Source organism: Engraulis encrasicolus, chromosome 15 (assembly GCF_034702125.1).
Source record: "Engraulis encrasicolus isolate BLACKSEA-1 chromosome 15, IST_EnEncr_1.0, whole genome shotgun sequence".
Classification (NCBI taxonomy): Eukaryota; Metazoa; Chordata; class Actinopteri; order Clupeiformes; family Engraulidae; genus Engraulis; species Engraulis encrasicolus.
The window spans coordinates 49,992,230-50,010,113 of record NC_085871.1 but is presented as its reverse complement, the minus strand read 5'-3'; the positions used below and the strand labels follow the sequence as shown (position 1 = coordinate 50,010,113).

The 17,884-nt window shown below is 42.5% G+C and overlaps 2 protein-coding genes across 2 annotated transcripts in view; both read right to left on the bottom strand.

Annotated features, from left to right (window-relative positions):
* Positions 1–123: 123 nt before the first annotated feature.
* Positions 124–5,207, bottom strand: LOC134464147 (gastrula zinc finger protein XlCGF26.1-like; the record flags this gene model as incomplete). The annotated part of the gene is made up of 3 exons (XM_063217607.1): positions 5,074–5,207; positions 2,556–3,117; positions 124–1,202 (listed from the first exon to the last, which is right to left on the bottom strand). Coding segments are annotated over exons 2-3 (1,614 nt in total), but the record flags the coding sequence as incomplete, so codon positions are not given.
* A 10,285-nt stretch (positions 5,208–15,492) lies between these two features.
* The window catches only part of LOC134464325 (zinc finger protein 501-like), a 419,382-nt gene continuing 416,990 nt past the window's right edge, over positions 15,493–17,884 (bottom strand). Inside the window, exon 3 of the mRNA XM_063217792.1 lies at positions 15,493–16,643. Coding sequence (XP_063073862.1) covers positions 15,535–16,643 — 1,109 coding nt within the window. The 3' untranslated portion in view covers positions 15,493–15,534. The remainder of the gene's footprint in view (positions 16,644–17,884) is intronic.

Here is a 17,884-nt window from a genome sequence, read left to right as displayed (position 1 = left end):
AGGGTTTTTTTTGAGAAACATTGAGAATTCAGGGGAAAACGCCACTTATCAATTAATCGTAAGTCGATTGATAAGGCTATCAAATAATGATTAATGAATTAATCGATAATTTGCATGCCTTTCTCCAGTGTGAATGCGACGATGTGCATGGAGGGTAGTATACCGTGAGAAATTCTTTCCACAGTGCGTGCATAAAAATGGTTTCTCCCCTGTGTGAACAGACTGGTGGATTTGGAGCTCTCTTTTTGTCTTAAAGCTCTTGTCACACTGACTGCAAGCGTACGGCTTCTCTCCAGTGTGAATGCGACGATGTTTGTGGAGGTGAGAAGACTGTGAGAAACTCTTTCCACAGTCAGTGCACGAAAATGGTTTCTCCCCTGTGTGAACACGCTGGTGTCTTCGGAGCTCTGCTTTTGACTTAAAGCTCTTGTCACACTGACTGCAAGTGTACGGTCTCTCTCCAGTGTGAATACGACGATGTGCATGGAGGGTAGTATACCGTGAGAAATTCTTTCCACAGTCGGTGCATAAAAATGGTTTCTCCCCTGTGTGAACAGACTGGTGGATTTGGAGCTCTCTTTTTGTCTTAAAGCTCTTGTCACACTGGCTGCAAACATATGGCTTTTCTCCAGTGTGAATAAGGCGATGTGTGTTGAGGTGAGAAGACCAGAAGAAACTCTTTCCACAGTCAGTGCATGAAAATGGTTTCTCCCCTGTGTGAACACGGTGGTGCATTTGGAGCTCTGCTTTTGACTTAAAGCTCTTGTCACACTGACTGCAAGCGTACGGTCTCACTCCAGTGTGAATGCGACGATGTGTGTGGAGGTGAGAAGACTGTGAGAAACTCTTTCCACAGTCTTTGCATGAAAATGGTTTCTCCCCTGTGTGAACACGCTGGTGCATTTGGAGCTCATCTTTTCTCTTAAAGCTCTTGTTACACTGACTGCAAGCGTACGGCTTCTCTCCTGTGTGAATGCGGCGATGCAGCTGGAGGGTAGTAGCCATTGAGAAAGTCTTTTCACAGTCTAAGCTTGAAAATGGTTTCTCCCCCGTGTGAACACTGTGGTGGTTTTGGAGATTTTGTTTTGTCCTAAAGCTCTTGTCACACTGGCTGCAAGGGTACGGCCTCTCTGTAGTGAAGGCAGCAGAATGTGTTTTTCCACTAAACTCCGCTCCGCTGGAACTGCAGAGTAGCAGATGCCCTGTGAAGAGTTAAATGGAAATTAATATTAGTCACAACGGTGTGTAAAGATTTATCCCTGCCACTTTCTGTTCTTTGCAGAGACTATTTAATGCAGTCCGCATCAGCCATTTCTATTACCAGCGTTCTGAGAGAAAAATCGAATTAAACTACGGTAGCCCTGTCCGAACAGGGCTTAAGACAATAAACATGTCTTTTCCTTCAATACTTGTGTTGCTGCAGATATTAAGATATTCATTTGCAAACTATTAAAAAAACACTTCCATAACTCCATCATGGAAAACACTTCAGAACACAACAACACAGAACTTCAGCAACATCATTGAAACTGCCACAGATTTCATGTCTTAAGGGTCTGTGTACATTTCACAGAATTCTGTCTGCTTTACGCTGCCATGCACCCCATCCAGGCCCCAGAGGAAGGTAGGCCGAGGCAACCCAGCATTTTATACAGGGACTGTCTGTCATTAACCCATTTGATCTAAACATCTCTGGGTCAAACACACATCACAAATAATTAATTTAGGAGTGATTCTACGATTCGACTGCACTTTTAAGTCCATGGATTTTATTTGCCAATTCCACTAACTATTAATTGCATCCAATGATGTTTTGGACATTAGCAAACATGTATCTTTCATATAAGGGTCATTCCACGCCAAATCAACAAGAGCCCGCGCACTTAGGTCTCAAAATGTTTTGAAAATATTACCAAGTGTACCCGTGGTACTTAAGAGAAACACTGTAAATTTATTTGAATAAGAGATAAGCACTTTCAAACGTATGTTGTTTCAACTCTGTAGTATTTTTTTATATGTTTGAAATGACATAGTATTTGTCCATAACACTGTTGACAAAATAATCAAGCAAATGTTTGCTTTCATTAGAGTATTTATCAAATGATTTAAGATTAAGCTTGGAAACTTAAATATATAAACTATGTAACTAGGTCATTTAGTTGAAAAAAAATACTGATAATTGACATTTTGCTTTTGCCAAAAGCGCAGGCGAGTCGTAGAATCACTCTTAGACATACACATGCATTTTTGCATGTTCTGCAGTTCAGTATGCATTATTAAATATTATACTATTTGAATTTTGAATAAATGTAAAAAGAAAAGTCTCAAAGCTTTCTGACCTGCAGTTGTAACATACTTTATGTAACCAGTTCGGATCTCGGATCTTTCGATACAGCTGCGGACTGTGGTGACCACATACTAGTTCAAAATGATACTTATACACGTGTTTGAGTAAAATGAACATTGCTGTTTCACTCTATTAACTACCGACAACATTTCCTCTGAATTTCACATTAAAATGTGTAATTTGGAGTTTATTTGTATTTATGTCTTACCAGATCTCTTGCTTGGCTCGACATCTCTGTGGTTCTCTTCATTGTTCTCCTGCCGTCCTTGTGGTCTACAGCAATCCACCTGCACTACAGATACGCTCCTCAGACTGTAAAGAGAACGCAGGGTCTCCTCGCTGTCCTCTTTTACACTCCTGAGCTGAGGTGGAGAACCGGGGAACTGCTCTGTTTCTTCTTTTACATTCAGCTGTTCTGGAGAACCAGAGAACTCTTCTCTCTCTTCTTTTACGTTCAGCTGGGATGAAAAACCGGGGAACTCCTCTGTCTCTTCTTTTACGTTCAGCTGGGAGGAAGAACCGGGGAACTGCTCTGTCTCTTCTTTTATGTTCAGCTGTTCTGAAGAACCAGGGAACTCTTCTCTCTCTTCTTTCATGTTCAGCTGGGAGGAAGAACCAGGGAACTCTTCTCTCTCTTCTTTTATGTTCAGTTGTTCTGGAAAATCAGCTAATCTGAACTCCTCCGTCTCTTCTTTGATGTTCCTCATCATCTGGAGTGGAGAGTTGACTTTTGCAGAGGCCATCTTAGTAGTGTTCTACAGACCTTGAAACTGGACAGAAAAATCATGACAATTACTGGCAAAGTTTGTCTCCTTTTACATTTGCAATCCAACCTCACAGTAATGGCGGTGCGGGCCTAAACCAGCATGCTAGGAACAAGGTAATGAGTGTAGAAGCTTAAACCAGCAGGACCATGGACAGTAGTATCTGTATTATTTGATGGCTTAAATCGATTTTAATGTGTAGACCAGGGGTTCCCAACCTTTTTCAACTTGGGGCCCACTCGAAATTGTCAAAAATGTTCGGGGGCCACCTCTGACCCAATTAAGAATAAAACTCAAATAAATCAACAGTAACACACACCAAAATATTATTAGTATACCACAATATTATTTGATGGCTTATTTGAGGAGTACCATAACAAATATGTGATTAGAATTTTGCCAAAATGTTGAGTTCTCAATATGATGTCATAATGTCTTTGCGAGATTTTTAACACAGACGTCTGTAGGAGCTGTAGAGTGTTCCAGTAAAATTCTAGAAGAACCTCTAGAAATTCCTTAATCCTAAAAGGGTTAATGTGTAGACCAGGGGTTACCAACCTTTTTCAACTTGGGCCCCACTCGAAATTGTCAACAACGTTCGGGGGCCACCTCTGACCCAATTAAGAATAAAACTCAAATAAATCAACAGTAACACACACCAAAATATGATTATTATTTTTAGAAAATGATTTCAAGGCCCACTAAGAAATACCTTTAGGGCCCACCAGTGGGCCTCGGCCCATAAGTTGGGAACCACTGGTGTAGACCATGTATTGACCCGTTTAGAAGTCACATCCTCACTGATTGTTGACTCTCTAAGACACACACGCACAGAAGTGCACACTGCACATAATAAAACTGCATTTATGCCATGCTCAGAGTGCCTCAGTCATGGAGGAGGATGGGGATAGCACTGGTTAATTACTCCCCCACCAACCTGGCAGGTCGGGAATTGAACCGACAACCTTTGGGCTACAAGTCTGACGCCCTAACCCCTCAACCATGAACTCCCTTGCGGCCCCACAAGGGCTCCCTCGTCCTCCACTTTGAAAACCCATATTTATGACTTCATTATTTATTCTGTTGTGTTTATCACTGAGAAGCATGGCATGACACTTACTGTCTTCATGGTGCATCTACCATCTTCACTTGCAAAAAAAAGCATTTCGCATTTCATTAATTCCTACATGTGTATTAGGCTACTATGTAAGGACACTTAAACTTAAGTTTCTCACTTTCAGAGTTACAGTGCAACATGATATTATTCTTACAATACATACTTCTGTGCATCTTGTAAACATGAAATGGTGATGGCAGTCAACATATGCGATTGGAGATGTGGTGTCAAACTGTGCCTGTGAGAAATGCCTTTGTAATAAGGTCTTTTATTCATTTTCATTCATTAAATTTCTTCTAAACACCACATACAATTTCAGAAATTCTAGTGGTAGCCATTCAATGTCTCTAGGATTTTTATTTTTAATTTACTTAACTCTTGTTTCACATGTAACGCAAGCCTTTCATTTCTACGCCTTCATCACCACAAGAACATGACCTTTTTCTCCACAAGCCTCATTGCGCGCTCAGATGGGGAAAAAACACTTGAAGCCTATGGGAACCGTAAAGTCCATAATAGCAGCGGCTTGAAAAGGTGTTGGCTTATCCTTAACGCAGGTCTGAAGAAGCAGTCACACGCTACCATAATCAAAATGCTATATCTTGTTGAAAAAGTAATCCAACACTAGATGGACATCTTTTGACATTGTGAACAATGACACAGCAAACGCATGGCATAATCAAAGATAAAGGCGTTCCAACGACACTACAGCATGGCTAAGTTTTAGTGGAGGCTTTTCCTCGGAAAGCGCACCGTAGCACGATCAATATTCAACTTCAACGTGTAGTAGGGCAAGAAAAAAAGAAGAAAAAACGCGGTTGCGGCTACAGAACTAACGGACCTACCTCCACTTTTTCGACGTATCCAAAAAAGCAGTCAGGGTTTTTTGTCGTCTGAAGAAATATGACTGTAAAGCGACGGGCCTTTAAATGCGCTTTCTGTACCACAAACAATGGAAATGTAGTCTACACGTGTTCCAACACTTCTTCTTCTTCTGTGAGGGTTTAATGGGCGAGTAGCGCTCAGATTAGGCGCATGTCCGCCCTCTACTGTCCTAAAAGAGCCAGAGTCTACATTCCCTAAATCTCAAGAGTTGTGGTGTGTGTGTGTGTGTGTGTGCGTGTGCGTGTGCGTGTGCGTGTGTGTGTGTGTGTGTGTGTGTGTGCGTGTGTGTGTGTGTGTGTGTGTGTGTGTGTGTGTGTGTGTGTGTACCTGAGTTTCAAATCCTGTCAAATAAACCTGTTTCTTTTAAATAGGTGAAAAAAGTACTCTGTTTAACACTAGTGATATAATTAACCAGACTGATGCCTTTTCCCTGATTCCTAAGCTCTTGAAGAATTGGCTTCCTCTGAAGAATATATTTATCACAATGAAGTAATGCATGTTCTACTGATTCTTCTTTCCTGCAATAATCACAAAGACCCGATGGGTGTTTCCCTATGATGTGAAGTGACTTATTTAATTGAGTGTGTCCTATTCTGATTCGAGTGATAACTCTCTCCTCCTTTGTACTCCTTATCGCAACTCTTCCCTTTAAACCCACAGTTTTCTGAAAAACAAAAAGATGCCTCCCCTTCACAGCCCTTTCCCAGTCATCCTGCCATTTCTTGATAAAATAATCTCTGACCAGAGCTTTACTCTCTGCTCTGCTGAGAGTTACTTCCATATCTGGAACTTCTGCCACCACCGCCTGCTTAGCCAGTTGGTCAGCTTCCTCATTCCCCTCAATACCCCTATGAGCAGGAACCCACATAAAAGAGACATGCAAATTTTGTTGAGACCTATATAGGCTCTCATAGACCTCAAGAAGTACATCTTGTCTACTAGTAGACCTGAAAGAGCTGATCGCTTGTAGAGCAGAGCATGAATCAGAACATATGACTGCTTCCTTTATGTTGGCACCCTCCAGCCACTGAAGGGCATCTAAAATTGCCAACAACTCAACTGTAAATACTGATAAATTATCTGGAGTCCTCTTTTTTACAGCGATGTGCAGAGACGGGATGACAAATGCGAATCCTGTGCAACCCAACTCAGGGTCCTTTGAACCATCTGTAAAAACTGACACAAAGCCGCCATAAATGAATCTTAGCTTATCCTCCACTATCAGAGTTACATCAGTGGGTGGCTTGCGTGACCTCATCTTTTCCAGGATACTGAAGTCCACATTAACTGGAGGAAACAGCCATGGGGGAGTTACAGGCAACGCCACAATGGGGGAAAACCGCATCTGAGCGAAAAGCATCACATCTGCAAGCCTATTACCCTTCCAACCAAAGCACTCCTGTTTTCCCCGCTCACTCTCCCAACACTTCTGCAAAGTATGAACAGCAGGATTAAGATTCTCTGAGTGCCCTTTGAGATTAACCCAATAGTGCATGATTAATTGTTTCCTTCGCAGGGCTAGTGGCATCTCTCCCACTTCTACCTGAAGGGCTGCTACAGGGGAAGTCCTAAATGCTCCACAGCACAGCCTTAGCGCCTGCGCCTGAATCACCTCCAACTTTTTAAGGGACGTCACTGCCGCAGAGTCATAAACCACACACCCATAACCCAGCATGGATCTAATCAAGGCTATATAAATCTTCTTCAAGGCTGATTTACTAGCCCCCCAATCCATCCCCCGAAGACAACGCATCACATTTAAAACACACTTACATTTTTTGATCACATATGAAATATGAGAGTTCCATGTCAATCTAGAGTCCATCCATACACCTAAGAATTTAAATTCCCTGACCTGTTCAATTTCTAGTTCATACATTTTCAGTATCACCTTCATATTCCTCTTCCTTGTAAACAACAACATCTTAGTTTTCTCTATAGAGAATTTAAAGCCCCAAGCGTATGACCATTTCTCCACAGAACTGATTGCCCCCTGTACTTTCAATACTATATGGCCAATATTTCTCCCCCGCTTCCATACTGCAGCATCATCAGCGAAAAGTGAAAGCCCAATGCCATCCTCAACCTTCTTGAATACATCATTAATCATAATGGAGAAGAGCAGAGGGCTTATCACACTCCCTTGGGGAGTCCCATTCTCCACTGGGTAATAACCAGACAAGGCCGCTCCTATCCTAACCTGGATAAATCTGTCAAATAGGAAACCCTTAATCCAATTAAAAGCACGCCCTGATATACCAAGTTCACTTACCTTAATCATCAAGCCCTCTTTCCAGACCATATCGTACGCCTTCTCTACATCAAGGAATACAGCCAAAACAGACTCTTTATTAGCTTGAGCTTTACGAACATCAGTCTCCAAACACACAACTGGGTCCATAGTTCCCCTCCCCTTTCTAAAACCACTTTGATGGATGGACATGCTACCTTTACTTTCTATCTGATACATCAATCTATCAGCAATCATTCTCTCCATCACCTTCCCCATATGTGACGTAAGGGCGATGGGCCTATAATTGCTCGGGTTTGACGGGTCCTTACCTGGTTTCCTTATAGGGACAATAACCGCCTCTTTCCAGCTTTTGGGTAAAACCCCCCGCTCCCACACCTTATTATAAAATCCAACAAGTTTGGTCATCGCCACTGGCCCCAGTTGTTTAAGCATAGCATAACACACATTATCTTTGCCAGGAGCTGAGTTACCAGACCTCCCAATAGCCCTCTCCACCTCCACATGGGTAAACAGGGCATCCATCGCCCCTCCACTTCCTTCTCTCCTCCTAAGTATATCTGGGTAAGCTGCTTTCGTTACCTCGCGTCCATGCCTGCCTGAGACTGTCAAGTTATCAGAGCTGTGTATTTTAACCAGGGCCTTAGCTATCATTTCAGCCTTTTCCTCATCAGCTACTGCAACCTCACCTCTAGATTTAAGAACAGGGTATTGCCTCTCTCTACGTATCCCCCTCATACTTTTGATTGCACCCCAAACCTCCCCTACAGCTGTAGTTCTCCCCAACCCATCACAAAACTTGCCCCAACTTACCCTCTTTGCTTGTCTTACAACCCTTCGTGCAGTAGCCCTAGCCTTCTTGTATGCCACTAAATTTCCAAAAGTCAAGGTGTCTCTTAGCACATCCAGCGCAATATTCCTCTCTTTTATTGCCACACTGCATTCATCAGTCCACCATGGAACAGATTTCCTATTTCTACCGCCACCACCACCTCTACTCCTTGGGATACAGCATTCTGCAGCCTCAATCAAAACTTTCCTAATTCCATTATCCATGGCTTCAATATCTTCATCAATCACAATCTTATCCAACTCTATTTCAGCAGTATATTTAAAGAGGTTCCAGTTAGCCTTATCAAATATCCATCTGTTACCAACAGCCCCCCGAGTTACAACCCCCCTAAACAAAAAATTACTGACTACAGGAAAATGGTCACTACCTACCGTTGAGTCGTCCCTCACCTCCCATTCACATAAACTTGCAATGTTGCTACTTACCAGCGTTAAATCCAGAGCTGAAGTATTTCCAGTACGCACATCAATTCTAGTTCCTCGTCCATCATTAAGACAGACAAGGCCTTTCTCCTCCATCAACTGCTCCAACACAGTACCATTTGGCTCGTCTCTAGTGCCCCCCCATAAAGTGCTATGTGCATTAAAATCACCGCAAAACACCACCCTACTTTCCCCAATACCCTCCAGAGACAAAAGTTTATTCAAATCCAGAGAATTGCAAGGGTTGTAGTAATTAATGACACTCAATTTACCCTCTTCAGTCCAAACCTCCACTGACACATACTCTTGATCCTTACCTATACCCACCTCTTTAAATGAAACACCCTCCTTTATAAATGAAGCACAACCACCACCACCCCCTTCCACCCTGTCACACCTAACAGCCACGTATCCCCTAATTCTAAAATCCAAATGCGGTCTCAACCAAGTCTCTTGAACACACACAACATCTGGCTTACACGGAAGATCATCAATAAATTTTTTGAACTCCTGCCCATTGGCAAGTAGGCTCCTGGCATTCCATTGAAGGACGTTAAACATGAATCTATCCACCTGGCTTCTCTGACCTAGCCTGATAGTACAACTCCTTACTCACATCTTCCCATGTCAAATCTGTCAACCCCAGATTACACATCGCAGCTTTCACAATCAATTGAGTCCTTTCTGACTTAGACTTAACTTCCATAGTAGAATTAATTACCGCCACCACAAACGTAACCAACTTCTTTACGTCGACAGAGACCACTTGACTTAACTTACCTGAATCTGACCTAGGTCTTTGGCTACGCTCAGTCACGACCTCACCACCACCCCTAACTGGCTTAACCATTTTAGCTGCCGCCGCGTATGTAATCTTGTGCTGCGCCCTTACCTGTTGAATCTCTCTCTGCCTCTTCAACTCCTCGCAACCCCTAAAAGCCACACTATGCTCCCCACCACAATTGCAACACACAGGTCTAGCACATCCACAATCGGCATACTCATGGTCCTCACCGCATTTAGCGCACCGGCGCTTTCCATTGCACATCTTGGCTATGTGCCCAAATCTTTGGCACTTAAAACACCGCACTGGATTGGGCACATATTCGCGTACTGTATAGCTCACCAGACCTAAAAACACTCTCACTGGAAGTATATCCTCCTCGAACTCCAACAGGACACCCTCACAATCTCGCCTCTCACCTCCACGAAATGCTTGCATGCGCTTCACCCCTCTGAGCTTGCCCCCCTGTAGGTTGGCCTCTACCTCCAACATAGACATCTCCAGTGGAACACCCCATATCACCCCTTTAAGAGATCGGCCACGCACTCCCACATAGCTTGTACTAATGACCTTCCGTTGTTCTATAGTCTTCAAGCCAAATGCACGCTCACCTTGCCGCCCGTCTCTGCATATCACCAGCAGGTTTCCATCATTCAGAACCACACCCCGAATTATATCCCCCACATCTTTCTTTAATACATTTGTCAGAGTAACTGGGTTCATGGATTTAAGTCCTCCCTCCTCCCCAAACCTCAAAATGACTTTAACCTCCACAGTTGCTCCTTCTCTGTCTTGTGTTGGTCCTACCTGTCTTTCGCTGGCCCTCGTCTCCACTGTTCCACTGCCATGTCCCTGCGGTTGGCTATCTACCGGAGGATCCACATCATCCATTTCACAGCTACTCAGTTCTCCCTCACAAGACTCTGGCTCTTTTTCCGGACTAAGCGGAGTTTTCTTCCTCTTTTTAGTTTTCCCCATTTGTGGAGAAATCGAGGCAAAAGGAAAGGAAATATCCACAACAAACAATCCCAAGGATTCAAGTTTCGCGCGACAACCGGCGTCTGACGTCAACCGGATACTCAATCTCTGGTCACCTCTGTTCCAACACTTTTCGGTTGTGTTTGTTTTGATTTCTTTCCTTGAGTGTAAGGAAGGAAGTGACGAAGGACCAAAACGTGGTCATCTTGTATATCAAAATAAATCTCCACTTCAAAGTAAAACCACAGCCGCTCTACATAGACCTCTCTGGTAAAACGTGTGACTAATACTACAGCCATATAATAATAATAAAAATAAAAATAATAATAACAATAATAATAATCATCATGATTTAAAAAATATATTATTATTAATAATAACAATAATAATAAGCCAGAAATAGCAGAATATGTTAAAGGGGTTTCACAATTAAGTAAAGGAAGAATTGCTCACTGTATTTCTTGTCTTGGCCATTTATTCAACATCTTTTTTTACAGCAATATAAGCAACATGTACCACTGTATCCTGCAGTGCATGCTGTTATGATGTTTATAGCATAGAAAAGGTTCAGGCTTGGGAAGCAATCACAATGTAAAGCTCTGTCTGACATGTAGGCCTACTGTAGCCCACCATGACTGTATCCTGCTGTGCTGTTAATGCTGTTATGATGCTTATAAACTAATGCGTATCCTACAGAGGGCTCAGGCCTATTAACATGCAACAGCAATATTAAGATTCAAGATTTGTTTATTACGTCTTATTATAGGTTTGAAGCCAATAAGGAGTAAATAAAATGTTGTGTTTTTGTGTCCTCAAAAAGATTTAAGAAGAATAAAAAGAGGGGGGGGGATGGAAAACGTGCAAGAAAGTGCATTGTTGTTGTCTTCAACACGTGTTTCAGCCATGTTAACTGCTTGGTGGAAGAAACTACTTTGGAGTCTGGTAGTGTGAGATTTCAGACCTCTAACACCAGAGGCAATAAAGGACTACTCTCCTGTTTCCACCAGAGCGGCCCATCGAGAGCTCCACAGGGTCAATACCCACAGCCGGTCATCCAGATTTCCCTTTCAGACAGCTTCCTCTTGCGTCCACAGAAAAATCCTATTGGATGTGGTTCATCCTTCTTGGTGGTATGTAGACATTACCTTGGATACCATGGCTCTTGATACATCACAAAGACTTGCTGTCTCAGTCAAAGATGCAACAGTTACACGCGCAACAAGAATTTCTCCTTTTTGATCTCTGATTTGTCACCCATAATGTTGTGTGCATTGTGAAATTCTGAGCAAAACTGTGCTCTTATCCTGCTAACCTTCACACTTCACTTTACTGGTGCAATGTGCAATTAATGAAGATAAGCCAACAGGCTGGTCCACTTGAGCCATGAAACTTCTGACACTAAAACGACAGGTGTCTCAGTTATTTTGTCCAACCCCTGTATCTGCATTGCTGCTACTGTACATTAAATTTGTTTAAGCCCTCCCCACACACACATAGGGTGCGTTCCAATATGCGGCCTTGCGTCCTCCACTTGTGCTTGTGGCCTCGTACCAGGAAGTAATACATCATGTTGACATCACTGACAGCAGCATTATATTTTAATTGTAAAGTCATTTTCTCATTTGCAAACTGGATGGTGAATGAAGAATAGTCCCCCCAAAAATTGTTTTGGCTAGGCTGACAGCAGGGAAACTTAATTGTTTTCTCCACAGAGGCGGGGCATCAGCAAAACGTGAGGCCACAAGCACAAGTGGAGGACGCAAGGTCGTATATTGGAATGCACCCATACAGTACATAAACACTTAGCAAAGAGAGATATCCTCCGCGCTCCTGCACTTCACAATATGGTGCGTCTCGGGAAAGGACTTAGTAAATGCAGGGGAAGAAAGGAATCACCGGAGCATCTTCAGATGTGAAAATTAACTTGTTTTATTAGGCAAGCGCCAAGACTAACGTTTCGACGTTCACACGTCTTCTTCAGAGTCAATATGGCAAACCTGGGTAGGTGGTGCTTAAAAAAAAAACTTTCAGAAGCACCTGACAGGTGCGTAGGGTTGTGGTTACTGCAATCACCCAAGGGTGCCAATGACAAAGGCTGCACTCCAAAAACAAAACAAGAAAAAGAAACAAATTACAAACTAAGCCAAACAAAAGAAAAGTGGGGGGGAAAGTACATAAACAGTCTTGGGATGATTGACATGTTTAACCTCCCCTATGACAAAGGGGATGTCATGATGTAATTGTGCCTCTTGGGAAAATGCCTCTTCTGTAGCCTGATAAACCAGCCTAAATGTGAGATTGGATGTGTAATTTAGTCTGGCCCCGATGAATAGTACATCCGAAGACTGTTGATGAGAACAACGTGTTGTCTTTCAAACCGTACCTGTGCCTATAGGCCAACGCTCTGACCAATCAGTGACATCTTTCTCGTGGATGTGCTTTCCCAGCGTTGCAAGCTTCATCGTCACTCCCTCAAAACCCTGCCCGCTTTGATTCAAAACAAATCTCTGCGTTGTGATTGGTTTGCCAGATTCAGGGCAATGTGTTCAAAATGTTTGACCAATCCGAGGCCAGACCCACTTGCAGGCAAAGCATTTTTGCCGTCCAGTGGGTGGCGCTGTTTTACTAGGCTACCTCTTCTGAAACTTTTCAACAATATTTCAATAAGCACACAAGTTATTTCCAAATTGTACATAGAGTAAGTTTAATACAACAACTGTTGGTTTTACAAAAGAAAACTTCTTAGTATAACTTAAGACATATTTTTCCAGTTTTGTGAAATTAAAATGATTACGCCGATGTGTTATGACGCTATATAGAGGATCATGATCTGATTCAGTACTCATGTTATATGCTCTTGTGAAATTCAGTTTCCAAATGATGGCGGCATTCGTTAAACCCCAAACCATGTCAGTCCCTCTACCATTCTTGACTGTAAACATGGGATGCTTTTTCTTTGTACTTCTCACTTGGTTATCACAACACGTGCTTGACACCATCTTAAACAACATGTTAATCATTGTCTTATCAGAGACTAACAGGCTAAAGAAATGGATTCCGGGAACCATGTCATGTGGTCTGATGACACCAAGATGAGCACACTTGTGTTAATTCTAATGATTAATTGTAATGGTTGAATTAAACTAAATGGTCATTTACCATTCATTTTCCATTCCACCACTCCATTGCCTCATGTGTCATTCCATTTAGTTGTCCTCACTCATTAACCCATTGGCGCCGTTTGTGTTAAGAGATTCTTTTCACTCCTAAAACATTTCATGCTGTGTTAACATAAGTAGGGTTTTTCCCTCGCATGTTTGTCTCCTGTGTGAAGCCTCTGGTGAATATTGAGGTCTGCTCTCCTCGTAAAGCTTTCTCCACAGTAAGCACACAAGGTTTCTGCCCTGTGCGAATGTGCTGTTGAAATATGAGGAGGGCCTTTGTCTTAAAGCTCTTGTCCCACTGGCAGCAAATGTACAGCCTCACTCAAGCGTGAATGAGGCGATGTCTGTGAAGGCTGGAAAAATGTAATTGTTTAAAATTAATTTGTAATTGTTATTGTTTCTTGAACTTCATAGAAGATTAGGCCTACACACTGTTGCCCTGTTTGTCTCTGCAGGCAGTGCCTGGTGCTGGTGCGGCTCAATCAGTAGTAGCCTAGTTCAGTGAGTCCTGTTCAGTTGAGTTTTGGTCCTAAAATGTTTCCCAGAAAGAGAAAAAGAAAGAGCTGACGTTGAGGAAAGCGTTAATTTTGAAACATGTTCAACAACCCTTTTGTCCATAACGAAGATGTGTGTGTTTGTGCAGTCATGATAACAGTGCTACCGTCACTCGCGCCAATCTTCCTGTCATTTTAAACCTCCTCGAGCTTCCTCTCTTCTCCTTTCCACTTACGCATACGACGACGTCCGTTGTCTTTTCTTTTGTAATGTTTGCTATATTGGTTGTATAACCGTATGAATGCAAGCAAACCATGAAGATCGGATTCATGCATTTATTTACATCAGACACCAGGAGACGTTTAAGGGATGCGCGCGCTACAGGGGAAAAGTTGTTTACGTAGTCTAAACAGAGGCACGGCTACTGTAGTTTTGATAAGAATAAATGTGTGGGTGATCAGGTGAAAGTGCGGAGAATTGAAACTTGTTCCCGCCGAGGGCAACGCTAAAACACCCAAAGCAGTCGACGTCCCTTCCATGCGATGCGTATTACAATAGCGTCTCCCAGACATCCCAAGTTCTAAAAACTCATTGCACTTGGAGATGCTTATCGACCCTCGACATCCCGACAAACAAAACAGCATTAGTTCAACCATTGCTTGTCAATGTCCTTTCTGTCGTCCAGTCTTCATAGAACAACTGCCTACTTTTCCCCCAGGACTTTTGCAGGGCGTCCTACGAAGTGCGCGTAATCTATTTGAAGTATTCCAGGAATGACGCACAAGCCATTATCTTTCTCTGTCCCGCATTGCCAATCGAAATAACGCGAACTTGCATAGTCTAAAATCAAGAATATTTTATCTGACTCGCGGCCATCGGGGAGCCACTATCAAATATCAGGGAAACTTCTTGGACTTCATTGGGATGTCTGGTCTTCCCACTGCCTGCAATCTGCAAGCTATGAGTCACGCGGTCAGGTGAAGAAGAGCTTTTCGCCTACGTGATCAAATTCAAAAGCAAATAATACGCAGCAGCTTCTAATGCGAGAGAGAGAGAGAGAGAGACAGAGAGAGAGAGAGAGAGCGCAACCAGCACCTGGAAGTGTTTGTGTCTAATGCTCCTTTGTTCTATGCTGTTGAAATTACTTTTACAGGACTGATTTGGGTTTTGGTGGAAAATAAGCTAGTAACAATGTGAATATTTGCTGCAATAGGCTATCTAGTAATAATTTGTGTAATAATTTGACTAAAATGACGGAAATGTGAAATGTTGACTAAAATGACTAAAATTTGACTAAGACTAAAATTAATTTTCGTTATTTAGACGAAGACTAAGACTAAATTGTGAAGGCAATGACTGAATTTGACTAAGACTAAAATTGATTTTTGTCATTGTAACTAAGACTAAGACTAAATTTTAAAAAGCTGACGAAATTAACACTGCTGTGAAGGTTGGCAAAATGATTGAAACTCTGTCAGCAGTCGGTGCATGAAAATGGTTTCTCCCCTGTGTGAACACGTTGGTGGCTTTGGAGATGTGATTTTGTCCTAAAGCTCTTGTCACACTCACTGCAAGCGTACGGCTTCTCTCCAGTGTGAATGAGGCGATGTCTGTGAAGGTTATTAAAATGATTGAAACTCTGTCCGCAGTCGGTGCATGAAAATGGTTTCTCCCCAGTGTGAATGAGGCGATGTCTGTGAAGGCTAGCAAAATGTGTGAAACTCTGTCCGCAGTCAGTGCATGAATATGGTTTCTCCCCCGTGTGAACACGCTGGTGAATTGTGAGATTAGATTTTGTCCTAAAGCTCTTGTCACACTCACTGCAAGCGTACGGCCTCTCTCCAGTATGAATGCGATGATGTGTGTGAAGGTGGGAATAATGTGAGAAACTCTTTCCACAGTTGGTGCATGAAAATGGTTTCTCCCCTGTGTGAACACGCTGGTGCATTTGAAGCTCTGCTTTTGTCTTGAAGCTCTTGTCACACTGGCTGCAAATGTACGGCTTCTCTCCAGTGTGAATGCGATGATGTATGCGAAGCTTGGAATTGGTTGAAAAGCTCTTTCCACAGTCTGTGCATGAAAATGGTTTATCCCCTGTGTGAACACGCTGGTGGATTTGGAGATCTGATTTTGCCCTAAAGCTCTTGTCACACTCACTGCAAGCGTACGGCCTCTCTCCAGTGTGAATGAGGCGATGTCTGTGAAGGTAGGCAAAAATTGTGAAACTCTTTCCACAGTCGCTGCATGAAAATGGTTTCTTCCCATCATGAATACGCTGGTGCATTTGGAGCTGTGCTTTTGTCTTGAAGCTCTTGTCACACTCACTGCAAGCATACGGCTTCTCTCCAGTGTGAATGGGGCGATGTCTGTAGAGGTTAGAAGAGCACGAAAAGGTTTTTCCACACTCTGTGCATGAAAATGGTTTCTCCCCCGTGTGAACACGCTGGTGCTTTTGGAGCTCTACTTTTAACTTGAAGCTCTTGTCACACTGACTGCAGACGTATGGCCTCTCTGTAGTGAAGGCAGCAGAATGTGTTTTTCCACTAAACTCCTCTCCGCTGGAACTGCAGAGGAGCTGATGCCCTGTGAAGAGGAAAATGGAAATTAATGTTAATAGGAAATTGACGACAAGACTGCCTAAATGGTGTGTGAAGAAGCAGCATACACCAGAAACGACTTACAGTTAAGGCCAGAAATATTTGGACAGCAACACAATTATCATCCTTTTCCACCCTATACCCCACCACAATGGATTTGAAATAAAACAAACAAGCTGTGCATTAACTGTAGACTCTCAGCGTTAATGTGAAGGTGTTAAAATCCATATTGCATAAACAGGAATGAAATAGCAACGTTTTTTGTGTGTGTTGCCCACTTTTCAAGGGATCAAAAGTAATTGGACAGTAGGCTTCTCAGCTATTTTCCAGTCAGATGTGTGTTATTCCCATACTACACCATCACCAAGATGTCAATACAAGGTCTTAGAGTTCATTTGAAGTGTTCCATTTGCATTTCCATATATTTTTACGGAATATCCATGAGATCCAAAGTCCATCTGTCACCATCAGTGATGCAAGCCATCATAAGGTGGAAAAAAATCAAAACAAACCCATTTGAGAGATGGGGAAACATTGAATATGATAAATTCAAGAGTTCAGAATGTTGGAAAAAAGAAATACCAGAGCAACACCAAATTACCTGGCAGACATGGAAGACAAATGCTGTGGATGACAGACAATATTCTGTATCTGGTTAACAAAAACCCATCTCCCAACAGTTGGCCAGATGTAGAACAGTATCCAGGTGAACGGTGGAGACATGTCCAAGGCAACAATCAAGAAAAAGATCAAGAACATTGAGGAACACTTCACCATAGGAAATACAGAGGGTTCACTAAAAGATGTAAATTATTGATTGCATCAGAAATACCAATACCAGATTTGGCTTTGCCAAACAACGTCTTAAAAAAGACTGTATAGGTCTTGAGTTACATCCTATGGGCAGAGGAGACAAAATCATCTTGTACAAGGGTAATGGGAAGAAATTAGTATAGAGAAGGGAAGGAACTGCTCATTATTCAAAGCATACCACCAAATCAGTGAATCATGGTGGTGGTAGTGTCATGGTGTGGGCATGCATATCTGTCAATACGATTATCCTCTTGTATTTATTGATGATGAGGACTACCGACAAAAGCCACAGGATGAATTCTGATGATTTTCAGGCTATATTATCATGTCATATTAAACCTTATGGTTCTGGACTCATTGTGTGACAGATTGGTCTACACCCCTCAATCTGACTGATTTTGGTCCTTTGTCTGT